Source organism: Drosophila navojoa, chromosome 2, assembly GCF_054131105.1.
Source record: "Drosophila navojoa isolate 15081-1374.11 chromosome 2, UAZ_NAV_1.0, whole genome shotgun sequence".
NCBI lineage: Eukaryota > Metazoa > Arthropoda > Insecta > Diptera > Drosophilidae > Drosophila > Drosophila navojoa.
Genome location: NC_142890.1, coordinates 11,034,545 through 11,061,059, shown reverse-complemented (window position 1 = coordinate 11,061,059; position 26,515 = coordinate 11,034,545). Strand labels below are relative to the sequence as shown.

Sequence of the window (26,515 nt, the reverse complement as noted above, 5' to 3'; positions counted from 1 at the left end):
TGAAATTGTAATCGGATTTATGCATAATTACAGGGCGTTTCGCAAACCGATGAATTTAAATTATTTCAGTGCAAAATAGTTGGTCCGGCAAATTGAAAACAAATATTACGTATACGTAATACGCAAACTCGAAATTAATTTTGATATAATTTTCAATTAAATCAAAATGAACTTATTTTTTAATTATTTGCCCACTTCCAGTGGAGTTTAGGCATATCTAATTATTATGTTACGTTATTATATAAAATGAACATATTATTGTGAACGTGTATAAATGTAACCAAACATTGTGTATACGCCACATGCGCCACATCAGCAACATCCCAAAATGTATGCAACATTCAAATGGTAAGCTGAACAACACAAACAGACACACACACACACACACAGACAGACAAACGTGCGCACATTTATCAAAATGTATTCAAAAGTAAATTATGTAAAATGTTTGAAGTGCCGAAAACTGTATTTCAACAACGATTGAAATCTGTAGCTGTCATACCTGGCCCGCACAACCCGGCCGCACCGCCTTCCGCCAAACAAATTTTATTTAATGTGCTGTCAGCCCACGGCGCTTGCGTCACCCGGACAAAAACCAAAAAAATAAATAAAGAGAAGCAAATGCAAAAAATGAAGAATAAAAAAAAGTGAAATATCTGAGAATTTGTACAAAATTAAGTTGATTAAATGGACTTAGCAGCGCGATTACACGCAAGGCTGCCTTAGAGCTGCCTAAAAGGGAACAGAGCGCGCGACTCTGAAATGCTATGCGTGTTGACTGAGCCGCCGAAGTATTCTTTTCAGAACAGCACAACGCCAGCACAATAACAACAGAGTGCGGCGGAAAAAAAAAGGAAAATTGTAAGGAAAAAAACATATTTTTCATTTCATTCCCTTCGCATCGCTCTGGCCATTGACAGGCGGACGGCCGCAACGGACAGCAATGAGCCGAAACTTGGCCCATTGAAATCTGTGTCCCATGGGAAACGCTGCGCCTCGAAGCCATTAAGAGGCGCATGATTAACGCTTTGCTCGCCAAGACAATTGATAAAGAATAGAAGCGCAGCTGGGCCGCAGACAGCCCAAAATGGAACCGACAATCTATGCCAGCTCAGTAGGGAGCCGCTAGTCGAGAGTTGAGAGTCCAGAGCTGAGAGTCGGCAACAAAAGTCAATGCAGCTCCTCTCAAAAGGCAAACTAACTTTGTAATGAAGCTTGTTTCAGATAGCGAGATTAATGTTTGCTCGTAAATCTATATAAACTATTATGTGCTGCGGCAAAAATAGAGAGAAATTCCTCTAGCTTAATCTTTATCATGTGTACACATAGATCCGACTATTCTGACTAACTGACTTAAAGAGCCAGAAAATTCAGCAAAACTCTATCAGATTGTCAACAAACTAATTTTGAGAAAGATCTATAAAACTGAGACGGTCTATGCATAACTCATTTAGCTTGAATTGAGCTCTCGAGTATCTGAAGAAGCCCTAAAAAAGCACGACCTTCGGTTTAATATAATTATTCTATAAATAATGATAGAGTGTTTAAAATTCCGCAATTTTTATGGTCACGTTTTCTCTTTGAGCTGACAATTAAGCGGCGACGGAAACGGAAGCTCGCGAGCAGCCATAGAGAAAGAGCATTTAATGCAGCGTTTACATTGTTTTTGCGCCCGCCTTGCTGCTGTTCCTGTTGTTGCCGGCTTTGGCATTGTTTTTAGCCAGTTCACAAAATATGTTGTGGCCTCCCCCTTCGCTCCCTCGCGCTCCTCCTGCTCCCAATCCTGTCAAGCGTTTTTCTTACAGCTGCTGCAGGCGTGCAGAATGATTAATGTGGCCGAGCACAAAACACAGGCATTAATGGGCGGTCAGCGGAATGCGCTCCAGCTACATTTTTTTATACATATTTTCTCATTTTTTTTTTTTTTTATTTTACGTGCTGACTTCCAAAACTCGAGCAAATTGCGGCACTTAGCAAAGTATGTACATGTCTACACAGATATGAGATGCCTGCACGTTCAGTGCAACGCATCAGCGAGACGGAAACACCGAAATTAATGCAGGAGCGGAGTGTGAGATTGAGCCCAGCACGGCGTATGATTAATCTCTTGTATCACACAATCTAATGGGCAGCTCGTGCCGCACTTGAAGTGACTAGAAGTGAGCCGAAGTGAGCTGTTAGCGGCGCAGCTCGAGCCAGCTCGTCCAACTTAATTTAAAGGCCCGCAGTTCCAGTGGCTTGCTGAAATCTTTATTAATATGCAAGAAGCCAGAGCTTCCACAGTTCGTCGTCGAGCACCATGAAAAATGATCGCCATTAGAGCCAGCAAATTTGCCGTCTTCTAGCAGCAACAGCGTTCGCATCAACAACAACTGCATTGATTTTGCAGCACGTAGCTGACTCCGCTCGCCTGCAGACTGAAATGTGGCTCAGACCAAATTCCATTTATGTTAATGATTCGGGCATTGCGAACCGCATGCGAATTTCATGTTGGCAGCAATTTGAGGCGCACTGCACTGAATGAGCAGCCATAAATTGTGGCCTGATTGACACGACTCGATATGCCAGGCCCGAAATAAGCCCCCAATTGCATGCACTGTGTGATATGATGAATGCATGCCGTACTCGGAAATTTGCAGGAGACTTTTAGCTATCGAGAAAATAATAATTGATAGATGGATGGATAGTTTTGCATGTTAATAGACTTTGCGCCAGATACTGATATGGCACTAATGAATAGGCTTAGTAATCTTCTTCTTCTTGAAACTGAGAGCTCTCAGTAGGTGCCGAAATTGTCAGCTTTCATTTCAAGTTTAAATATTCCCACTTTGCACGATTTTGGAACGCTAATTATTGTAGCTATTTTTGAGATAATGTCCTGATATAATTGAAAGCCGCGTATCTTTGGCAGATAGTTTCAAAATTCACAAAATTTGCATGTCTCGGATAGTAAATTCCAGTATATTTTCGAGAGCTTGTCAATGCAACAAGTTCTTGAAAAGCCAGAGAGTAGATAACGAGTGAGTTGCAAAAGGGCGGGGAGGCGTGTTCGCTACATCGCACTTAACAAAATTTAAATTGGATTTCGAGCAGAAGTCAGAATTTAAATTACTTCCGAACACTGTCACCAGAAATACAAAATGCTTACAAAATCTGTAGAAATATTAATATTTTAGTCGCTTACATGTCGCTTTTATTAGGTAGGCCTTGGACGTAACCGCACAGCATGGATTTGCGTTACGATAGGGTCCAATTTCCGACAGTTTTTACTCGCGAATCCCGGCATCATCATTCACACGAACACCATGAGGCGGCATCGTCCGGCCAGACACCGGAGCGACAGGCGGAGAATCCACAGCCGGAGCACTCGCGCCACGGCAGCGCAGGACACGGCGGATCCATGGTCTTCCATGTCGGCAACAGGGAAACAATTCTGTTCGGATTCTGGACCACAAGCTCTACGACATCGCTGGTACTCTCCTGCCTAATCGTTTTCATAATTGCCATCGGCTACGAGGCACTCAAATGCTATCGGGAGTGGTTGAAAAAGTGCTACAAGAAGCGCCAGGAGGGCGGCAGTGATCGAGGCAGCACAATGACCACACAGCTGGCGGCGTCACCGACGCTGATCGATGCCTATTCGTCGCCCCTGTCGCCTGTAGTGCCGGCGGGAGCGGGAGCCGACCAGAGTCAAAATCAGGCTCCGCTGACGACACGTGTGCCGTGGCTGGCGCTCACTCACTGGTATCAGACGCTGTTGCATATGCTTCAAGTGACCATCTCGTTTCTGCTGATGCTCATCTTTATGACATTCAACGTGTGGCTCTGCATAGCCGTTGTCCTGGGCGCCGGAGTGGGATACTTTATATTTTTCGCGAGGAGCGAAAATGTGTCCGACCACTGCAATTGAGGTACGTCCGTCCATTCCAATATCCAATGCCTGCCTGCGCTCCACTGTCTATATGATTTCTGTGTTGTCTATATGCTTGTGCTAATGTATTTTTCTAATTAAACCAAGTTATAAAAATATCATAACAAAAGTGGCTACCAGCCGCCCGCTCGTCCTAATTGTTCATGTTTATGGCTCGTAAAACAATGACTGCAGCTACCGAATAACCGACGAGAGACCAGAGAAAAAAGACAAAAACAAAAAAAAAGAATACAACTGCGAATGCGCCACACAACAAAGAGGAAAGTGAGCCGAGCCAAGGCAGTGCTGGCTGCCCTCGTGGTCAGCTGGGCGTATACGTAATCTACACCAAATAAAAATGGCAGACAAAGCTCTTCCTTTTATCCTTCTAATTACATAAGTAGAGCTCGAGCAGCATCTGCTCCACTGCCCCACTGGGGGCAGTGTATGCCGAATTCGTTCAATTTAAACGCACATTATCTCTCTCTTTGCGTTGCTATCTTTAGCAGCTTTATGGCCGTTTTACGAGCCCGCGCCCTCCTCCTCCCCCGTCTCCTACACCAACTTTCCTATGTACATACAATATATCTACATAATATGTATATGTACATATATATTTATATTTACCTGCTCAGTTTTTATTCCAGTTTGTGTCTGACGTTTTCATAATGCCCGCAATTATGAGGGCGATAAACCTTTGGCCAGGTTTACTTGCGCGCTACCAGTGGCCATTTATCGGCGCTTGCCAACATTCAATTAATATTTTAATAAGCTGCCTTTATGCCATTTGCCATTTGCCAAGCGGATAACGCAATTTGGCTTTAATACGCCACGCTGCACATGAAAACATGCAGCGCAGCCGCAGCGCAGTCGAAGCGCAGTCGAACTGAATTCAGCTTTAATAATTTACACACATGTATTCAAGCACATTTATGTGTGTGTGTGAGTGTGTGTGTGTGTGTGTGGGTGCGCTTGACCCATGGGTCGAGCTGTGCAGCAGCGGTCAGAGTCAAAGCGGAAGCGGAAATGCGTTCATGCATGCCAATTTGAGCCGTCATCGAGTCCAGGCTGACATCCATCAGACATCGCCCTTTCAACGGAGCCTGATTAATGAGCATGCACGTATACAGCACGATAAGACGCTTATGAACTATTGCGCTAATGAATTATAACTGTTTAGTGATTGCTTCACATTACTCCATTCTGCAGCAGCGCATTCAAATGGAGCAAACGGGTTTCTCTTTCTCTTCAGAGAGCTAGATCGTTTTATTGCCAGACAGTGAATACCCTTTAATTTTGTTACATTGTATCCCAGTCTCACATCATGTTGCCGCACTACGCGTCTCTGAACTGCGAGGGCATATACGTGAAATATATTTTATTTGTCGGCGTATTCTGATGGGCGTCCATGGCGGAGTAGAATATACGACCCAACTCCAAAAAGGACAAATGGAATAGTTTCAAGTAGCTGTTCCAGTGCTTCTTCAGTATCTCGCGATTGGCGTTGTGGGCGGGAAAGGCCGCGGCCTTTCCGTTCTGCACCAGGGTCCGCAGGCGCTTCATCTGCATAAAGTTATTGTTCAGCATGTGCATCACGTTTTTCATGACAATTTTGGCCTGGTTGTATTTGCGCCGGCACTCCACTTGGGAGTATCGCTTGCCGTAGCGCGCTCGGATCCACTCGAGCAGCAGCGGCACGTGGTGCACCTCCGGCAGCGTGGGCAAAACGAAGCGTTGATCATGGGCCACCCGGTCCAGGCCCTTGCGCAGCAGATCCTGCATCAGATCCAAGTCGTCGGCATCGTAATAGGTGTATCCCAGGTCGATTCGATCACCCGTGTCGCTTTTGTGAGAATTCGAGCGCGCCTTTTGATACTCTTTGTCGAAGAGCTCGGTACCCTCTTTGAAACGGCGTTTGGCCAAGCGATCCACCAGTGCGTCTACCTCGCAATTGCGATCCTCCTCTTCTGGCTCATCAGCATCGTCCTTGAGCGCCTTGATGACCGCCGACTTTATTCGTTGCTCCTGCTCGTCCTTCTCCTCGCCATTGATGGCGTCAAAGAGCTTCTGATAGTTGAACTTGTGGAACCAGGCATCCTGGCTCAGCTGAAAATATTTGCTGTCAGAGCAACACTGGCGTCGAGAGCGTTCCTGGGTCTGAACCTTCTCGCTCTCAACGCCAGTGTCACTCCATCGCAGCTCTGAGTCTCGTGGCCGTGTCTCATCGGAGCTTTGAGCACATGGGCATTCCCGTACACTTTTGAGTTCAAGGTCATTAGGAGTATTGTCTATGACTGTGGGTGGTACGCATTTGTCTGGCAAGTGAAGGCCTAGGCAGGAATCAACAATCCTACACACATTATCATCTTCCATCCTGTCAATATCGTCTTTGCTGAGGTAAATGAATCCTGGATCACATGGATCCATAATTAAGCGTTTCCTGATAGCTGCGACTCGCTCCTTCTTAGTCATCTCACGAAACTGGGCCAGATAGCGCTCCGACATGCGATCCAGATCTTCCAGAACGCGCCGACGAGTATTCTCTCGCCTCTTCAAGTCCACATCCAAGAATCGCGTGGAAAGCTCTCGTTTGATCTTAGCCAGATTATCGCGTAGCGACTCCTCCATTTGGCTGATGAACTTGTGGTGTCCGCACAGGGAAGTCAAATCAGCATTCGGACGCTTTTTCGATCTCAGCGTGCACAGAATCTTTTGAACTTCTTCATTTAGCACCGATCTGGCGATGCGTTCCGAATGATTGAAGGTGTATTTGGCAAACCAACGGGACTTGAGCGACTGATGTATCAATTGCGGCTCGGCTGTGGGCAAGGGAATCGGCTGCTTCGGCCGATGGACGAAATGTCGCCGCTGTCGAGGAATAGGCAAAAAGATCTTCTCGAAATAGGGCGACTGGACGTGCCTTGATTTTGACTGGATCTTGGCTAGTTCCTTATTCAGATCGTTCATGAGCTTCGTTTGGCTCGACTTGAAGCGACCCACCTTCACCTGGTCCTGCTTCAATCGTATAGCCACCGACTCATGCGGCAGCGGCAGCACGCGTTCCAGTTCACTCAGAGTGGGAAAGAGGTCCAGCCAGAAGATGGCGGACATGATTATGCGCTCGTTCAGCTCATAGATGACGCCATGGTTCGTCGTCTTGTAGTACATCTCCATGAGGAACCACAGAAAGGCCACGTCGTTGCCGCGGCTCATCTGCAGCAGTCGATTCAGTCCGCTCGGCGGCGGCCGCGGCACTATGCCCAATTTGGCCAGCAGACGCTGTGACCGATGCGTGCTACACTGTAAAATATCGTCGCCCAAGGCGCGCTTCAGGCCATTCGCGGCGGCCAATTGGCCCTCGGAGAGGCCGCAGTACCACAATGGCCCTTTTAGGGCCTCGTCTCCGATCTGCTCGCGGATGACCTGGTGGATGTGCTCCACTTGCTGGGTGAATTCCGGATCGTACGTGAACACCATCTCGAATCAATTGAAATTTCGAAAAATAACTTAAGACTTTGATGAAATCAAATTCAAATCACAGGAATTTCAAGTCACAATTGATCCGAATGAAAGGGTGCTGATCATAATTGATAATGGATTGGATTGAATTCTTATTAGAAAAGTCACAGAAGAGCCGAGAGCTTGTTATTAGCTATAAGTAGTTTATACAAGACCATTTCGAATACAAATTGTATTCATCTCAATCAGCATTTTATCTAAATCTCCTTCTCACTCTTTTTAAATCGAATTTAATTTGAGATCTCTCTCTTCCGCAATCGTATTTTATGAGATCATTTTTGACAGTTGTCAAATTGGCCACAGATACAAACTAATTAAGGATACGACTCTTATCCCGACCAAGGCAAGTCACAAATATTTCGAGCTAAAAGCTTTTTGGACAACAGCCACAGCCATCAACTAAGGCATACATGTATATATATCTGAATGTGTGTTTGTGTGTGTGTGTGCATGTGTGTCTGCTTGCGCCTTGAGTGTTTGTGACAATTTGCTGGTCCTTTGCAGCCCGCAGAAGTACATCATTAATTTATTAGCAAACCAAATAAGGACTCGGCTACAATCAGGACTCAGACTCAGCATTTTATTCGCAGGACACGCAGGCCACACGTGTCGCCTGCGATGTGTGAGTGTGTGCTTTAGTTGCTTTGTTTTGTCAGCAGATGCCTGCGGCCATTTCTCAGTTGCCGCTGATTGGACTCGCTGCTGTTTGGGCCGTGGAGCGCGCGAGTTTACAATTAACTTTGCTGCTTTAAGCGTGCCCCGTTTTCTAGCCAATAATTTATGACTTTCTACATTCGACTGTCAATTAAATTCTTTGGAAAATCAGAGCATTACCCGTCGCAGACATCACGAGGAGGAGGCCCGAATGATTTATGCGTCGACTGGTTGACACTTTTTGGTCAACATATACACACAATCAATTTATGTATGTGTGTCTATGGGCATTTCCCTTCTGTTTGTCAGTACACATGCATGTGTGTGTGTGTGTGAGTGTGTGTGTGAGTGAAGTGCTTTTGCTAGTTTCCTTTTTCCTATCACTTTCAGCCATACGACACGTGGCCAACGCCTGCAGAGCTGCTTATGTTAATGACCCGTGCCAGAACCCCCTTAGCCCTGCCCGACCCGCATCGGAATCTGGACCCGGCTTAGAGTCCTCTGCCGATGGGACAATTGGCATGTGTTTCAGCCCATTTTCATGCGTTTCGCTTTGCATGTGACACTGAGCCGGAGCTGGGTGTTAGATCTTAATAATAGATACGCCCACTCGCATTGTCAGGTAAACTTTATCTCAGTGTCCATATATCAAGCAAACTCGAGTGGAACAGAGACCATAATGGACGGCACGCCAGAGGCATCTTTAATGTTTTTGCACTCTATGTTCCTTAAAGCTTCAAACGAATTGTGGCCAGGGGGCTTCACTCCAGTGTCGAATATAAATGCCACAATTTTTACGTCAGTTTATCGGTTATTAATGTCATATCATCCAAAAACGAAAAAAAAGAGAAACTTTAAAAAAGCATCATCCGGTTTTTTGTGTAACGAATTGTGGTTGGCAATAAAAACAGGCAATGGATATATAGGTTAGCGAATACACTACAATTTTTATATATTCCCATACGTATACATATAAATATTTATCTATCTAACTAAAATACAATCAAACGAATTTTTATTTTCTACTTTCCTTTGACTCGAATATTTTATTTTATATATCATATTATTTGAAGTGTTTCATCTTCAATGATTGCACATTCCCTTTGGACTTCAATGTTTGCTGTCAGCTCACATAGCTTTCAATTTGCATCAGAATTGGACTGTTGCCAATGCGCATTGAGCCCTCCTCTCTAAGCAGTTTATATCTTAAGCTCATTTCAATGCGGCCAACTCTCGATATGAAAGTTTAAAATGTTGCCAGTGCGCCGTAAATCGGGGAATGCTCTTAAATTAAAGTGAAGCAGGCTTTGGGCTATAACCATTTTTTGTGAAATTTTAATTAAAAATACCAGCGGTAAAAAGTGTTTGGATGTGAACATCATATCATACATACATCGTATTAATGCCTGACCGCACAGCCGAATGAGATGGGGCTGCACAGGACAGCAATGAAAATGGAAATACGGACGGAGGAGTGCCCGAAGTGACGTACGGGTTGTCCGAGGCGGGTGGCATACGGGCTGCCTGACAGAGTGGCCCACAGTTTGATGGATAGACAGACTGAAGGGCAGGCTAATGATAACTGACTTATACTTAAATTGGCTGACTGACCAAATGACTGATTTGTACACACATCAAACACCTGATCAGTTGACAAATCTCCAAAGCAGTAGTGTGATAAGACGTACTGCTTGATAGACAAATTAACTGACAGATTGTAAGAGCGTCTGAGGTATATGTTGATAAAGGGCTAGACTGAAAGACTTATTGATATATTGATATATTTAGATATTGATATATTGAGATATTGGTATATTGGTATATTGATATACTAGTATATTGGTATATTGGTATATTGATATATTGGTATATTGGTATATTGGTATATTGATATATTGGTATATTGGTATATTGGTATATTGGTATATTGGTATATTGGTCTTTTGTGTCCTCTTGGTCTCTTGGTCTCTTGGTCTCGTTGGTCTCTGGTCGCTTGGGTCTTGGTCTCTTGGTCTCTTGGGTCTCTTGGTCGCTTGGTATATTGGTATATTGGTATATTGGTATATTGGTATATTGGTATATTGGTATATTGGTATATTGGTATATTGGTATATTGGTATATTGGTATATTGGTATATTGGTATATTGGTATATTGGTATATTGGTATATTGGTATATTGGTATATTGGTATATTGGTATATTGGTATATTGATGATGATATTGATTGATATATTAATATTTAGATACATCGATATCAATATATTGGTTGACTTTGAAAAAAGTTTAGACTGGTGAACCCATATATGTATGTATATATAATGCTTGACAGCAGTCTAGCAAGACTAATAACAAACTAAATAGCTGATTAGTTCGGTATACTAGCGGAATAATAATTAGTTTGTCTTATTTGTCGTCCTTTCCCGAGTTTATTGCGGTCGTAATGTGGCTTGCGCCCGCTTTACAAACTTCTATAACAATCTTAACTTCTTTTTTTTGGTTTGTTAAACTTATCCTTTTCTGAGCGCTTGCGCCTCAACGCCTTCGTTTGTAGTTCCTAATGATGCGCGCTCCACTGCTCCAACGTCGTTTGAGGCATTTACGACCAGACTCAATAGCCGTCTCCTCCCCAGTCTGGCTTCTAGTCTAACCACAGACGCTGACTGACTGGATTTGCATGAACTTCTGGGCAGCTGATAACGCCACAAGGCTGACTCAAGTGAAGACAACGAGCTTTGGTGGGCATTGGCGGGATTATGAGAGCCAACCAAGAGTTGAGCCAGCAACAGTTGCTTGACAATTCGCAATAATTTTTTCACACACACTCACACACATACGCACACCCATACTGAAAGTAAAATCGTGTTTCCATTTCGAGAAACACGTGCCATACTGTTTCTGTGCATCCTTCGCTCCTTTATACCTTTACCCCTTGGCGTAATTTAACGAGCTTCTAACTTTATGTTTGCTTGTCATGTACACATTTTGTTTTTATTGGAGGCCCACCAGCTCGCCCATCCCCGCCGCCAATGCCCTGTTTAAGTGAAACATTTTTAAAGTCAACTTCAAGGCGTGCGTGGGCCCCAAAGACACGCGCGCCACTCAACAGTTTTCGGTTAATGTTAATGCAAAAAGTAAAAATATAAGAAAACATCAAGTTGAGAACTTTGCTGGCATCTCAGACGCTTCAATGCTCTGAAGCTATTTGTGGCTTGACTTGCTGAAGCACTACAACTGAACTCGCAGCTGAAAAGATAATACCTAATATTGTAAAATATCTATATGCGAAATAAAATACATAGTTTACAACGAACTGGGATAGTATTATGTAGCACATCTAAGCCACATCTAAAGTTTATCTAGTGAATTTTTATCAACTCTAAAATTTCACTACACAACATTTTTTATGTTACAAATCTCATGACATATTAATCAGACCCTTTCTGACTCTATGCTAAAAAACAAAACACGACAAAAAAAAAACTCAAATACAAATGCGAAAAGGACTGACATGTGCTCTGAGTTTGCCATTTGTCGTTTTTTGTTGTTGTTGCTGTTGATGTTGCTGTTGTTGTTTGGTCGGTTGTATGGGGCCTGACTCTGCCTGGGGCCAAATGCAAAAGCCAAAGCATAAGTAAACTTTTTAGCTCGACTCCCACTGTTGGCTGAACGCCATTTGTTTATAAATTTAATTTGTCTTAGGCAAGAAGTCTGTCGACTTGAGCTTTGCTTTCCACCAAATTTTTTATTTATTTTTCGCTCTCTTCCCTCTTTTTCTTTCTCTCTCTCGTTCTCTTTCAGTCTCGTTTCTTGTGTATTCTTTTTTTTTTGCAAAATATATATTCAGCATATTTAGTTAATCCGTCAGGTCTGGCTGCAGTCAGCAGATAATCTAAGAACCTCCGCCAAGGCTGCACAGAATTTTTAATAGGCCGCCATTAAAGGCTAAAGGCCGCGCGAGCTGCTAGCTTAAGAATATATGACCTTAAGGCCAAGCAAACCAAATACTCTGCAAATAATCTCACATTTTTACAAACTAACAAATTGTGGCATATACATACATATCGATGGAGGCAAACATAATTTGATATATGTATGTAAATACTTGGATGTGAGCTTGGCTATGCATGAGACGCACTTACTTATGTGCTTAAGTGTGTGTGTGTGTGTGTGTGTGTGTGTATGTGTGAATACAATGTATAAGTATATAAAAGTTACTCACCTTCTACTTCCCCTCCTCTCTGTCCATTGAACTAGAATGTGTGGGTTTTGTGACTTGCTATTTTATGCGTTATTGAATTTCACTTAACATCAACGGCGCCCAACACATGTGTGTGCGTGTGTGTGGGTGTGTGCTTGTTGTTTCTTCCCCTACTTAAGTGCCCAGCGCTGTAAAATGCCACTTGAGTTAAGCACTGAGCTTTGGCTGTGTTGTGGCTTAGTTTTTGATATTATTTTATTGCTACACTGTATTTTATTCGAATAAACACATACTACTCTTTCTTATACCAAAACTAAAGCCATTGCTGTAGCTCTATTTTGTACTACGTATACAGATCAGATTTTGTCATGGACGGTTTTATATCATTTGCATTTCCTATAGCATACTTTGAGGCTTATCTCTTCAAAGCGTCTTTCTAGGGTAGCTTCCGGCTGTTGATTGCTTAAGTATCTGCGTTAAGCTTTTCACGCAAAAAATTATAAGCAAATATTTTTGCATGAGTGAGGGCAAAAACAAAAAAAAAAATGAAAGCAAATGTGAAAAGGTGCCAGGGAAAGCGAATTGGAAATGCCGCAAAAAGAGCAAAAATATGAATTAATTTCTGAGCATCGACTATTGAATACTTAAAGCAAAATTTAGAATGCAAAAAAATCTCTGGTAAACTGAATCGTATATCGAAGTATAATAAAATGTATCAAATGTAATTTTAGATATATTAAATTCTGCTCTTCGACAACTTTTAGTGCCAACTGTGGGATTCTACTTGGGTACTAACTAAGTGAACTAGGAGCAAGTTTTATAATTGATTGCATATGATGGCAGCTAATTCGTTTTTGAGATATGCTGCCAGTGCGCAGCAAGCCAATTTATTAGCTTTGCTCGCAGTTGTTGACTTTGATATATCAAAGCACTTTGTAAAGTTTTGGCAGCGAATTGACAGACAAGTTTTGCGTTCTAGCTGTGAAACCAACTGATGCTGCAACAACAACAAAGCCAACAACAACTGTTGCGTCGATGCACAACTTTACCTGGCCCCAGCTCCAGCACCTAGATGTATCTATTTGCACGCTGTAGACAACTTCAAAAGGGGCAACAGCAACAACAAGTTGCAGCTGCAATACCAACAAGGACAGCAAAAGCTGGGCAACGACTTGCAACAACTCGCAGCAATTACAAAAAGCATACGCAATGTTGGCCCGCATTGACAGCAGCTACTAACTGACGCTGCGTAACCAAAGGGCAACAATTGCCAAACTAACTGTCTCTCACCTAGTGTGCATACACACGCACACACACACACACAGACAACCAGGCACACACAGACAAGACAGACCAAAAATTATGCCACAAACACTGCCTGGAACGACACGAACTGCGCACTAACTGAAATTAAACATGAAAAATGCAGCAGCTGGCAGCAGTTGCAGCTGCTGTAGTTGTTGCTACCGCTATGTCAGTTGTGCCCTGCCAATTGGCAACTGGAAACGGGCAACGGCAACTGGAAACTGCAAACTGGCAGCGGCAACTGGCCAACAACTAAACATGCGAACGGGGCAGAGTCGGCGGCGCAGGTGAATTTGTGATATATGCAACGAGCCGAATTTGAAATGCAAACAAAGCTGAAAAATTCAACGCGCTCCTCGACAGCTGAGCCATGGCAATGCGTCAGTGGGTGTGACCGAGCCATCCATTCTCCTGTATGAAGCAACTAACAGTAAATTGAAAGCTGATTATTATGGGAGACGGCAAAGAGAATTGAAATTGAATATAAGGTATAAGGTATAAGGTATAAGGTATAAGGTATAAGGTATAAGGTATAAGGTATAAGGTATAAGGTATAAGGTATAAGGTATAAGGTATAAGGATAAGGTATAAGGTATAAGGTATAAGGTATAAGGTATAAGGTATAAGGTATAAGGTATAAGGTATAAGGTATAAGGTATAAGGTATAAGGTATAAGGTATAAGGTATAGGGATAAGGTATAAGGTATAAGGTATAAGGTTATAAGGTATAAGGTATAAGGTATAAGGATAAGGTATAAGGTTATAAGGTCTAGTAAGGTATAAGGTATAAGGTATAAGGTATAAGGTATAAGGTATAAGGTATAAGGTATAAGGTATAAGGTATAAGGTATAAGGTATAAGGTATAAGGTATAAGGTATAGGGTATAGGTATAAGGTATAAGGTATAAGGTATAAGGTATAAGGTATAAGGATAAGGTATAAGGTATAAGGTATAGGTATAAGGTATAAGGTATAAGGTATAAGGTATAAGGTATAAGGTATAAGGTATAAGGTATAAGGTAGGTATAGGTATAAGGTTATAAGGTATAAGGTATAAGGTATAAGGTATAAGGTATAGGTATAAGGTATAAGGTATAAGGTTATAACGGTATAAGGTATAAGGTATAAGGTATAAGGTATAAGGTTATAAGGTATAAGGTATAAGGTATAAGGTATAAGGTATAAGTATAAGGGTATAAGGTATAAGGTATAAGGTATAAGGTATAAGGTATAAGTATAAGGTATAAGGTTTTAAGGTATAAGGTATAAGGTATAAGGTATAAGGTATAAGGTATAAGGTATAAGGTATAAGGGTATAAGGTATAAGGTATAAGTATAAGGTATAAGGTATAAGGTATAATGGTATAGGTATAAGGTATAAGGTATAAGGTATAAGGTATAAGGTATAAGGTTATAAGGTAAGGTATAAGGTCTAAGGTATAAGGTATAAGGTATAAGGTATAAGGTATAAGGTATTAAGGTATAAGGTATAAGGTATAAGGTATAAGGTATAAGGTATAAGGTATAAGGTATTAAGGTATAAGGTAAAGGTTATAAGGTATAAGGTATAAGGTATAAGGTATAAGGTATAAGGTATAGGTTAAGGTATAAGGTATAAGGTATAAGGTATAAGGTATAAGGTATAAGGTATAAGGTATAAGGTATAAGGTATAAGGTATAGGTATAAGGGTATAAGGTATAAGGTATAAGGGTATAAGGTATACGGTATAAGGTATAAGGTATAAGGTATAAGGTAAAGGTATAAGGTATAAGGTATAAGGTATAAGGTATAAGGTATAAGGTATAGGTATAAGGTATTAAGGTATAAGGTATAAGTATAAGGTATAAGGTATAAGTATAAGGTATAAGGTATAAGGTATAAGGTATAAGTATAAGGTATAAGGTATAAGGTATAAGGTATAAGGTATAAGGTTTATAAGTATAGGTATAAGGTATAAGGTATAAGGTATAAGGTATAAGGTATAAGGTATAAGGTATAAGGTATAAGGTATAAGGTATAAGGTATAAGGTATAAGGTTAGGTCTCCGGTAAGGTATCTCCGGTTAAGGTATAAGGTATCAAGGTCTCCGGTATCGTAAGGTATAAGGTCTAGGTCTCCGGGATAGGTCTCCGGTTATAGGTTAAGGTCTAAGGTTCCGGTATAGGTTAGGTATAGGTATCCGGTTAGGTCTAAGGGTTAAGGTTCGGTTTAAGGTCTCGGTAGGTATCCGGTATAAGTATATACGGTATCCGGTTCCGGTTAGGTACGGTCTAAGGGTTATCTAAGGTTAGGTTAGGTATAGGTATAAGGTATAAGGTATAAGGTATAAGGTATAAGGTATAAGGTATAAGGTATAAGGTATAAGGTATAAGCTCGTAGAGAAGGGGAGAATTAAAGCAAATCGCATCTACATATTTTTATTTAATTTTTGTCGCATTTCTATTTGAATTTATTCATTGTGCAATTTGCATTGAAAACGAGTTTCGGAACTGGTTTATTTATTATAAAGTCTATTTGAATGAAGGTATTCTAAAGTGAATACAGAATTCAAAAGTGCTAAAGTTAGTCAGCGCAGCATTCAAGGATTTCAGGCAACGGACAATGGCTGCAGCTGGCAGCAGGTGTACGAGTACCAGATACGACTAACTCCTTCAATTCAATGCCCGTGCGCTGATGCGCGCGTAATTGTAACCAAAAGCCCATTAATGCGCTTTCTATGCATGCCAAACGAGTGAGTGTGTGAATATGTGTGTGTGTGTGTGTGTAGTTTTGCGTGGGCAGTTTTGGCAGCTTTTGTGTCAGCTTCGCTGCCCACTTTGTTGCATTTGACTGGCTTAATCCGGGCCACTCTGCAGTTGCCATTGTTGTCCGGGAATTAGCATTATAAATTGCTGAAAGTTAGATAACCTCCATATAAGAGTCATTCAAAGTGGCTCATTAGTGGCGTTGAGTGGGTCAAGTGGCTCACTTAATTAACTCAAAGGGATCGTTATGGTAGCAGCAACTGCATTACTTGTTGGGGAATTGCATGAAGTCACTGTTAGCTGAAAAGTCATGCGAAAACATTTACGAAATGGGAGTGTTGCAGAGAGCGAGAGAGATAGCGGGAGAGAAAGAGAGAAAGTTGACCATATTAAAAGAGGAAAAAAGTGACATACTATATTGCAATTCCAGCTTTTTCAGTGATAGTCCCTGACTCAACTGTTTAATAGAAAGGACATTTAAAAAATGAAACTGCTAAAGTAGCAGCTGCCTTAAACTCCGCCCTCCAGCAAAGAACTGGAAAGTCGTTGAAAAACTGAAAACTTTAAGCTTCGCACGACAACTGCGAGCGGAAGTACATAAAAAACAGAGCAGCTGCGGCAGCTCGTAACTAAAAACAAAATTAGAAACTAAAAGGAAGCTCAACTGGAAACTGTGCAACAATGTGAAGCGAAAGTTGAACATGGAGCAAGTTTTATATGAATAATATGAAAAGAGAGAGACAGGGAGATAAAGCGAGAGAGAGAGAGAGAGAGAGAGAGAAAGATAGAAGCAAAGAGCATGAGAGTGTAAATCTAATATGGAAAAGAAACAAAACAAAACAAAAGTACGAGATCAAAGTGCTGAGCGATTCATGACGTACAAAGCTGCCTCAAAGTGGATGAGTAAATGCCAGTAATGTCCAGAGAGCAACGAGAGAAAAAACTCGGCAAAAGGTGGCATTGAAACATAACGTTGTGACAACCACAAGCCGCATGCACTCCTGCCCAGCATTCATGCGGAGGACGAAGCAACAAAAAAAAAATAGTTGAAGGCAAAATGCCAGCAGTTGAAGGAATGCAACGTGGACGCAAAGCGACTGGCGTCAAAGGGGCTGGAAATTGTTAAGGATGCTCTAATACACACACACACCCACCACACACACACACACACATGGGCATTGGGATTAAGCTGAAGTTAAGACCGGAGACTGTAACCGAAAATGGTTTAGGCCAACTTTTTTCATAAGGTGTTCGGTTACTGAGCCTAAGCTGTTTGGCAACAATTAACAGCTGAGCTTCCTTCTTACGCACACACAGAGTTACGCACGCACGCACACACACACACACACACGTATGCACTTGAGTGACAGCTGGCACACATTGCGTATACGTCATGTTGGGCTTAAAGTATGTATTAAAGCGCTGTGGCTCTGCTGCTGGCACGAGAAATGTTGTTTAATGCATTTCATTTCAAGTTATTTCGGGCAGTTGCAAAAATATTTAACACATCCGCAAAACTTTTGTGGCACGCTGCGGCCATGCGGCAGGCAACAAAAGTGGCCCGAGCCACAACAATAAAACCAACAATGTAGCACACAATGAAATGTCCCCACCACTCACCCACACACACACACACACACAGAGAGACACTGGCTGGCAATGGCGTAGTACGTGAGTGGAGCACAACAAAAGTGGACAACTTGAGAGCATGTTGACCGCCTCCACCGTTGTCCAAGTGTAAACAATTTTTTTTTCTCGTCTTTTTTTTTGGCACTCGCCCCTCCCATCCATCTTGGCCAGGCAGCCCGCCCCTTTGCTGGCAGCTCTTTTATTCGCTTTGCCCTGTCGGCGCTCCTCCAAATCCCAACTAAATCGAAAGTAGCTGCCTCTGCGCATTAAAGGACACATGTCCTTTGGCAAAACGTTACGCTTTTAAAAGCATTTGTCTTTCAGCTCGAAGTACAAAAACAAAATACAAAAAAAAATTAAATAAAATGAAAAAATATCAACTAAAAGCGAAACAAAACTCTAGTTAATTTACAAGCGAAAATAAAGAAAATTTCTTGTGCTTTTAATTCCTTTCCATCAGCCAAATGATCAGATTACTGAGACTGTTCAATGCTCGCGTGAAATTCGAGAAATTCCGTTGCCCGTCTATGAAGCTTTTCAGTTTGAACAGCTTGTCATTATGTACTTGTTAATATGGAGTGTCTGAGCATATATATATGGTAACTTATAGTGGCGACAGTGTGACCAAACCGTATTTGAATTGTTATATCATTAGAGGTATCTGGTGTTGTCTTTCACGAAGGGAAGAGAGGCGCCAGATGAAGCAAAGGGAGATCTCATGATCTGCTGAGATGCTGATCTGATCATTGAATCAGAGAGCGACGTGTTTTAGTTGCCTAATATCCTTAAGATACAAGTGGTTTAACTCACCTATGAAGATACCTATGAATAAAAATCCAAGACTACGGACAGAATTTAGCCACACTCTGTAGAGAAAACGACGAAATTTCATTGGCAATAACAGAGGAAACACACTTACACTTCGAACGATGCACCCTGTATAAGCTTGGCTCTCAGCTCCACTTAAAGACAAAATCACATTATAGAATCTATAAAACAAATCGAATCGAATCCAAATTCACTTTATCTTCTTTATCTCCTAGAGTAAATAGCCTTTAGCACAATATAATTAAACTTTGATTGCGAGAGCAGAAATTTGTAATTAAACAATTGATAAATGGCATCGACGGCAAAGCGCCTGCATTTAAGATAAGCCGAGTGCTTATTGATTATTAAACTGGTCAGTGCACAGCAAGAGCAGGAGCTGGGGCGTCCTGGATGGCATGGCCATGCAATCCGGTTAGCCAGTCGAACACAAACTTGGCAGCTGCAGCCGGAAAAGGCCAAAACAAACAAAGAAACAAACGCCGTTTGCCAACTGAATACGAAATGAAGTCTCGGCTCCAGGTGAGAATGCGAGAGTCGAGAGCAGTGGGGAAACAGCTGTATAAAGCTAACTTGATGTGTGTGTTTCTCTGTCCATGTGTGTGTGTGTGTGTGTGTGTACTGGTGTTGTGCTGGACAGTCAATGCCATCAATTCAATGGATGTGCGTCAAGTGCTGCTGCTGCTGCTGCTCCTGTTGGCTTAATGCTTTGAGAGGGCCAACAAAACAAAGGAGGAGCAGGCGCTTAAATTTGCTATAAATGCGGAAGTGTGCGCTTTGCCGCAAACTTCGGATACAAACCAGCAGACACACACACACACACACACACACACACACACACATGCCACAGCTACACTGTGCTACACAATCATGTTTGCCGTTTTGTTGCAAAAGTTTTGGCTTTTAAATGGCTTTTACTTTTTTGCCGTATGGCTCCCAGTGGCATCATAAAAAAGCAAAGGTAAATCGAAGTAGAAACAACCACAGCAACACCAACAACAACAACAACAACAACAACAACAGCAATAAGAACAAGATGAAGTAGCAGAAGCAGAGGCAAAGCAGCCAGAGTTATAAAACATTAAATTTCATGCCTGAGCATGGAGCGACAGGCATTATAAGAACTTTGTCTCAGCTCAGCAGAGCAGCTCGCAGGCGTCGCTGTTTTTATATTGGTAGTAAATAGGACCAACTTTTCTTACCAAATTGTTATTAATTGAGCTTTATAGTTTTTCGAACTGTTCATTAGCCAAATGCGTCCCACGTCGACATTTCAAACTGTGCATCGATGCTATATTAAGGAGAAGCAACAGGCGTCGCTCGCACTGTAGTCGAATCACAGTTGTCCTGGATGTATAAATATATAAATTTATTATAAAATATATGCATGCTTTATAATAGCATGCTTTTAGAGTAACTAGAGTAATAGAGATTATAACCAATCAATATTATGGGCTATCAAATTAGACATATCTTATGGGATATCTGCAGAGCTTAAGTCAGAATAAATGATGCATACTATAATATAGCAGAAAGGTAGATTTAAGCTTGAAGATTCTCTAAAACTAAGGAGGTAACTTCACTTCAAGCAACTTCAGAATAGTTGTAATAACTCAATAAGATTCAATTAAAAGCCTGGCCTATATAGTTACGTGTGCAATAAATAGTTTGAATGTATTATATAGTTATAAGTAATTATAGGTTGGAATCTCTCTTCCTCTCTATGTTAGCTTACTAAGCGCTTACTGCAGCTGAGCAAATAGAAATCCCCAAAATCTAGTCTTTTAACAAAGTGAATATGAGATCGAATAGATAGATACCCTAATCTAAGTACTTCCACTATAGACTTTTCTAGACTAGATTGCAGCTTGTTAAGCAAAAGTTAGCTATATTTAATATACCCTCCCTTGAAGCACATGCAAAGGGTAGCTGTGCTGCCAGAGAGGGTATGCCGTAGGCAGGCGAATTCGCCTCCTTATACAAGAAGATATTACGCATTTACCTGACGTGTGGAGCTGGAGACTTTAAGCTTCATTTAATCTAGAGTTCCTGGTGAAGGGCTCATCCAGCAGATGGCTGAGTGAGTTGCGTGTGTAGCTATGCTCAGGATGGGGGCTTTTTTGGGGCTTGCGGCCATCTTTGGCGGCTTTGTGGTGCTCAACAATGGGCGCAGGTCACAAAGGCCGAGCGGTCTCAATATTAACCAGATGAAGGTTATTTCATTTGCTTTTAATTTAGTTATAGCAGACGAAGGGGCCGCCGGGCATGACGGCACACAAGCAAGCAATCAGTGGTCGCTCAGGCCGAGTTCCTTTCGAGGTCCTTGACAACCTGTTGCTGTTACAGGTAATCCTTTTTTGATTTCTCAAGACCTGCCCACACAGCCAACGGCACAAACTAATTTTTTAATACATCAGCAAGCACACACAAACAAACACACACACACACACACATACACAGACAGAGAGAGGAGGCGAGAGATACAAATTGTATTTTGTGGCAGTCCTGTGCTGGCATCCTTTTGAGCAGTCAGCCCCGATTCGAATTAGGGGCGTGCCCAATTGTGTACAGCTCATTAGCTGAAATGCGCACACAATGGGCAGCTGGCCAAGCGGCTTACAATCGGAACAATGCCAGCCAATGGCCAGGAAGAGGTCCTGCAACCGCCCCTAATTAAGCGCTGCAAACCAACATCTAGGATATCCGGCTCTTTGTGCCAAGACTTCACGAATCCATGAATTGCGCCTTTGTGCACAGCTCCCCAGAATCATGAATCATTACACAAATTACACAAATTGGTAAATCATTGGAATCACATTCAAATGGAATCTATTTAAACTATAAATAGCTGGCATTGAGCCTTATAATTTAATAATAATATTTGTTATATATATGTACCATGAAAATAACATATATAGTAATAATAACATTAAGAAAATTATTTTAAAAAATAGCCAATTGTTTAATAAATTATATTTTAATTTATACATTAACTATTTATGCTCTAAGAGCTTTTATAATAAATCTTTGTTTATTTATTTATTTATTTTTCTTTTTTTTTTTTCTTTTAATCTTTTGAAAGTAGTGTGAGAAATATCTATCCTTTGCTCAGTTGCAAGTAAATCGTGTTGCAATATCATATGTATTATCTGGTTATAACTTAGTATAAAATGCCAATGCAAGAATTAAGAGCATAAAGTCATTCAATCAAGTTTCCAATGAAAAACTCCTATAAAATTAAAAAAAAAAAAATAAAATAAATAAATGCAATAAAACAAAAACAAAAATTAAAAATCTAGTCAAAGTATTTAAAGACTTAAGCTTTAATTTCAGTTAGCTAGTCAATAAATCTCTCTGCGATTTAAATGTTTAGTAGAGCTTTCTCAAACTAAGCCTCAAGTCTCTCACTACTTTCCAAGGAGAATCTCTTATGCGTCACATATTTACATAAATCCTTTACCATTTCGTTAATCGACTTCATTTTTTTTTTTTCGGTTGGCATTTTCAAATACGGAAAACCGTTAGTCACTACGAGGAGCAGTCCAAGTGGCAGTGGAGCAATCCTTGGGTAAGCAATTGCTTTCAATTGGAGAGCCCATCGCATCGCTGTAGCAGTGCCTGGCGCCCATCATCATCATCATTCAAATGCCAAACACTCGATTGAGTGGCAAGCAGTGTCGATAATCAATCAATGGCCATGTTCCCAATTCCCTCCCTGGACTGGGCCATTTCAAATTGGCTTGCGGCTGGCAACATGACTCTTGAATGGCGAACAGCTTTGACCTGATTATGTCTACTTATTTGCCTTCTTCTTTTTTACCTAGAACTCAACTGCATTTTCATTGAGAGCACAAAACTCGAATGGAATTGGCCTCAGCTGCAATGCAGATACACCTTAAGATTCTTAAACATACCTAGAGCCCCTTAGAAATGGTAATAGTTGTGTGAGAGGAGGCGAAGAGCAGGAAGCAGGAGATGTGGCAGACCCCATTGAGTGTATATAGAGAGTATATTACATATGTATATAGCCTTACGGTCACTTCGTCCTAGAGTCTGTTCGTCCATATAAATGTATTGATGAGACAAATTACAGATTTCATATTTTAGTTCTTAGAAATATTTGATGTATATTCTTCTAAATTAAATAGAATTTAATATTTATTTATTTCGGTAACTTATTCCACTTTTTTCAATTTCAATTCCAGTTCTTAATCTATATGAAGATAATATCAGATGCATTTATCGCTGATAAGCCAAAAAGTGTTTTCTCTATAGCCGTAAAAATGCAGAAGTTAAAAGGATTAAATACAGTTTATGCTTAACCCGTTGATAAACAAAGTTGCAGCCTGCTCAAACACAAACACAAACAAAAACACAAATACAAATATAAGCAACAATACAAACACAGACAGAGACAGAGACAGAAAGAGACAGAGAGAGAAACAGAGACAGGCAAACAAACAGGACACAAAGTTGCGGCAACAAAAGCAAACTCGGCACTTGAGATAATAACTTGGCTGCTGGGTATACCGTATACGATACGTGAGGTCCTGGTGGGGGGCTCATTGCTCTCCGGCGGACTGCATGGAGTGCGGCGAGTGCAATCAATGGCCAAACACTGTTGCATTTGCCAGCCAGCGAATATGCGGGCTCATAAAACATTTCAGCGCACCGTGCACACGGCCAGCTGAACAAATGAACTCAGCTACAAAATGTAGGCCAAAAGCCCCCTCCAAAAAAAAAAAAAAGGAAAAGAAGGAAAAATTGGGAAAAAACAAAACACTTCGAGCTGCACACAATTTATGATGATTATTTGTGTATAATAAATGGGAAGCCATGGCAGAGTTACCTTTGAGTGAAAAGAGAGAGAGAGGGTGGTAGGGAGAGAGAGATAGAGAGAGAGAGAGAGTGAGTGAGTTGAAAGGCAAAAAAGGATTCATACGCCTTGTCGTCCTTTGTTGGCATTCCTATGACATGTTTAGCCACTAAGGACTAATACCAGCAGCTGCTGCAATGGCACAAGTGATGGACTAACAGATACTCTGTAAAATAACGGACTTAGTGTAACAAAAAAAAACTATTTGTGGATATATGTAGAGAAAAAATATTCACCCGATGTACTTTTGCTGTGATTTTTATGTTTAATTGAAATCTGTTGCTTGTTTTATGAAATGTGATTATGAATACTGAGAGTTTACTTAATCATGTGAAGAACGTGAGCTGGTATGCCCGAAATGTGAGTTGGAACGATCTGGAAATGCGTTTCTCAAAAAGTCAAAAGGTGAAACCCAGATTAAAATTTGGCTTCTTATAAAAATATAAAAATGTTATAGAGTTTTCCAATAGACTAGTGTTTAGCAAACACACACTAGATACCTTATACCTTATATAGGCCACATATACACTATTATATAATATATTATAATATTATGGAATATATACTCTATTTTATCTACATTCTGTTGCCTCGACCCCAGCCCAGCCTAGCCTAATAGCTCCTGTTTACAGGGTATAGCAACTATAATGTAACAACATTTGTGCCAAACGAACTTGACTCATAAATGTTAGTCAGGTGAGGTGTGTATGTGTGTGTGTGTGTGTGTGTGTGTGTGTGTGCTTATATACATTTGTAGCTGTCGCATTTGGATACCCCTTTACTTACGAAATGAGGCTTAACAACAACGCAGTGAGCCAGCAGCTCCCGGGCCATAAATGATTTATATGTATGTGTGTAAGTGTGCGTGTATGGCCAAGTATGGCTTTCAGCCGCGTCTCGCCATGCAAATCTTCCGGGATCCGGGCGGGCCTTTGTGCTGCACAAAGCGAGGCCTTCTTTGGCTGCCAGCAGATACCCTGTCACGCTCTAGCAGCCGCAGCTCGATTGATTAGGGTGTGGACTGGTCGCATACATAAGCTCCTTGTTCGGGATTTGTGATGGAGATGCTTTTAAAATGTTCCCTCCCACGCTGCGTTGCGTCGATGTCATCTGTGGGACAGGATTTCGGTTGTCTTCGTTTCATTTAGTTTTTTTTTTGTTGTGCAGGTGGAATTTTTGTGCTTCTCTTATGTGGCCAGGGCTGAGGACTTGCGTCTCTAGCCACACGAGCCGAAATGAAAGTGGCGCTGAAATCTAATTTGCTGCGCTTGCCAATGCGAGCAGCCCAGCCGCCCGGATAGATGCCACATGCCATCCGCCGCCTACCACATGCCGCACTGCAGTCTCCGGGGCGTGCCGCGGGCATGGCTGAAGCCAAAATGGATTTTAGCGAGCGATTTGTGGCCGGGACGAACCCAAAGCCCTAGCCCTAGCCCCAGCCCTAGCCCCAGCCCTAGCCCCAGCCCTAGCCCCAGCCCTAGCCCCAGCCCAAACCAAAGCCGTAGCCCGCAGCAAAATGAAACCAAATGGCATCGGCTGACGTCTGCCTCGCCGCGCCCACCGCCCTGCTGCTGCCCACCTGCTAACGCGCAGTCTGAAGTGCACTGAAAAAAACTTGGTAAATAACATTTTCGGTCTACTTAGAAGTTAAATTATAATTTATTTAGATTTAGATCAGGCTAAAAAGCTTACGAAATAGGAATTATTATTGAGTTCAGAGCATCAAAAGCCTTTAGAAATTCAGTAAAGTTCCCCTTTTTTCAGGCATTCATTAAAATATTTAATATTAAACAACAAAAAAAGAAATTCATATCATACAAAAATACTCCAGATTTCAAAATAAAATAAAAATATCAAAGTCTGCAATCGGAAACTTTATCAATTTAATGTTCACACTTTTTTCTCGCAGTGTAGTTTGGCTTCCGTTTTGCTTTGGCTGCTTTAGTCGAAGTTGATTGTCCGACAGTTGCTCGCACAGTTGTTGTTGTTGTTGTTGATATGTTTGTTGGTATTTGGGCAAGGGGATTATGACCCTGATCTGCTCAGGTGCTGCCCGTGTGTGCAGCAACGCGTGTGTCTCCCTCTCTCTCTCTTTCTATGTGTGTGTGTGTGTGTGTGTGCATGTGTCCCATGTAGCTCAAGTTTCACTTTACAAACTGCATGCCAATGCCTTCACCCACTAATCCCCAAGCATTCCCCCCACCCTCTCTCTCTCACTCTTCTTCTGCTGCCTGCATGTTTGTTTGCTAACTTTCTGGTTAGTCCTGTTATTGGTTTACGGGTCGCCTGTGCCCGTCGCCTGGGCGTGTCATTAATATTAGGTGCCATTTTTTTCGATGTTAAAAGTTTCTTTCCCGGGTTGAGCGTTTATCGTAGCACAGCTTTTAGCGCAGTCGATGCATTCACCACCTGCTCCTGCCTCAGATCTTGCCCCCACCCCCTCTGTCGGCTGATAATGAAAAGTTTTTGCACTGGCTTTGACACTGTCGCATCCACATAAACAAGTTGAAACTTTAATTGCATTACACACAGCTCTGCGCGTGGTTAATTATGATTTATGCGTGCCCGACACCTGAATACCCTGTACACATTTAATGAATACATTATAATACTGTCATCGACAATGATCATAATTCTCAACTTAATTTAGTCCAAGCATTAATTAACAATCTAACATCTACTACTACTGGGTAATATCCATGAATTCCTTAACTTGTTTAGTCATAGTTAGTTTGGGTTAGTTCGAATCAAGCTCTATATAAATTTACATATATACGTATACATTCAAATAAAATACCTAATTCCTTCTTCCTCTCTCCTTGACTCCCTTTCCTTCTCTCGCTCTCCCTTACA

The 26,515-nt window shown here is 41.5% G+C and overlaps 3 protein-coding genes across 6 annotated transcripts in view; 1 reads left to right on the top strand and 2 right to left on the bottom strand.

The window, feature by feature from the left end:
- LOC108659724 (uncharacterized) overlaps positions 1-26,515 on the bottom strand; it is a 175,826-nt gene that overhangs the window by 100,806 nt on the left and 48,505 nt on the right. The window lies entirely within an intron of this gene.
- On the top strand, positions 2,779-4,040 carry Ctr1C (Copper transporter 1C). Of its 3 annotated transcripts, none has more exons than XM_089265468.1 (2): positions 2,779-3,020; positions 3,205-4,040. In XM_089265468.1, exon 2 carries the CDS (start codon positions 3,227-3,229, stop codon positions 3,908-3,910), a length of 684 nt encoding a protein of 227 aa, XP_089121594.1. In that variant the 5' UTR covers positions 2,779-3,020; positions 3,205-3,226; the 3' UTR covers positions 3,911-4,040. The 3 variants fall into 3 exon arrangements, with proteins under 3 accessions (XP_089121594.1, XP_017968263.1, XP_017968262.1); XM_018112774.3 differs by having other exon boundaries at positions 3,177-4,040; XM_018112773.3 differs by having other exon boundaries at positions 2,781-3,020; positions 3,201-4,040.
- LOC108660377 (uncharacterized) lies at positions 5,177-7,492 on the bottom strand. Its single transcript, XM_018113755.3, has one exon. The coding sequence runs from the start codon at positions 7,385-7,387 to the stop codon at positions 5,246-5,248; it is 2,142 nt and encodes a 713-aa protein (XP_017969244.1). The 5' UTR covers positions 7,388-7,492; the 3' UTR covers positions 5,177-5,245.

What these genes read in the sequence shown, in the direction of transcription:
- Ctr1C (XM_089265468.1), top strand. Translation starts at nt 3,227, where the DNA reads ATGGATTTGCGTTACGATAGGGTCCAATTTCCGACAGTTTTTACTCGC.
- LOC108660377 (XM_018113755.3), bottom strand. Translation starts at nt 7,387, where the DNA reads ATGGTGTTCACGTACGATCCGGAATTCACCCAGCAAGTGGAGCACATC.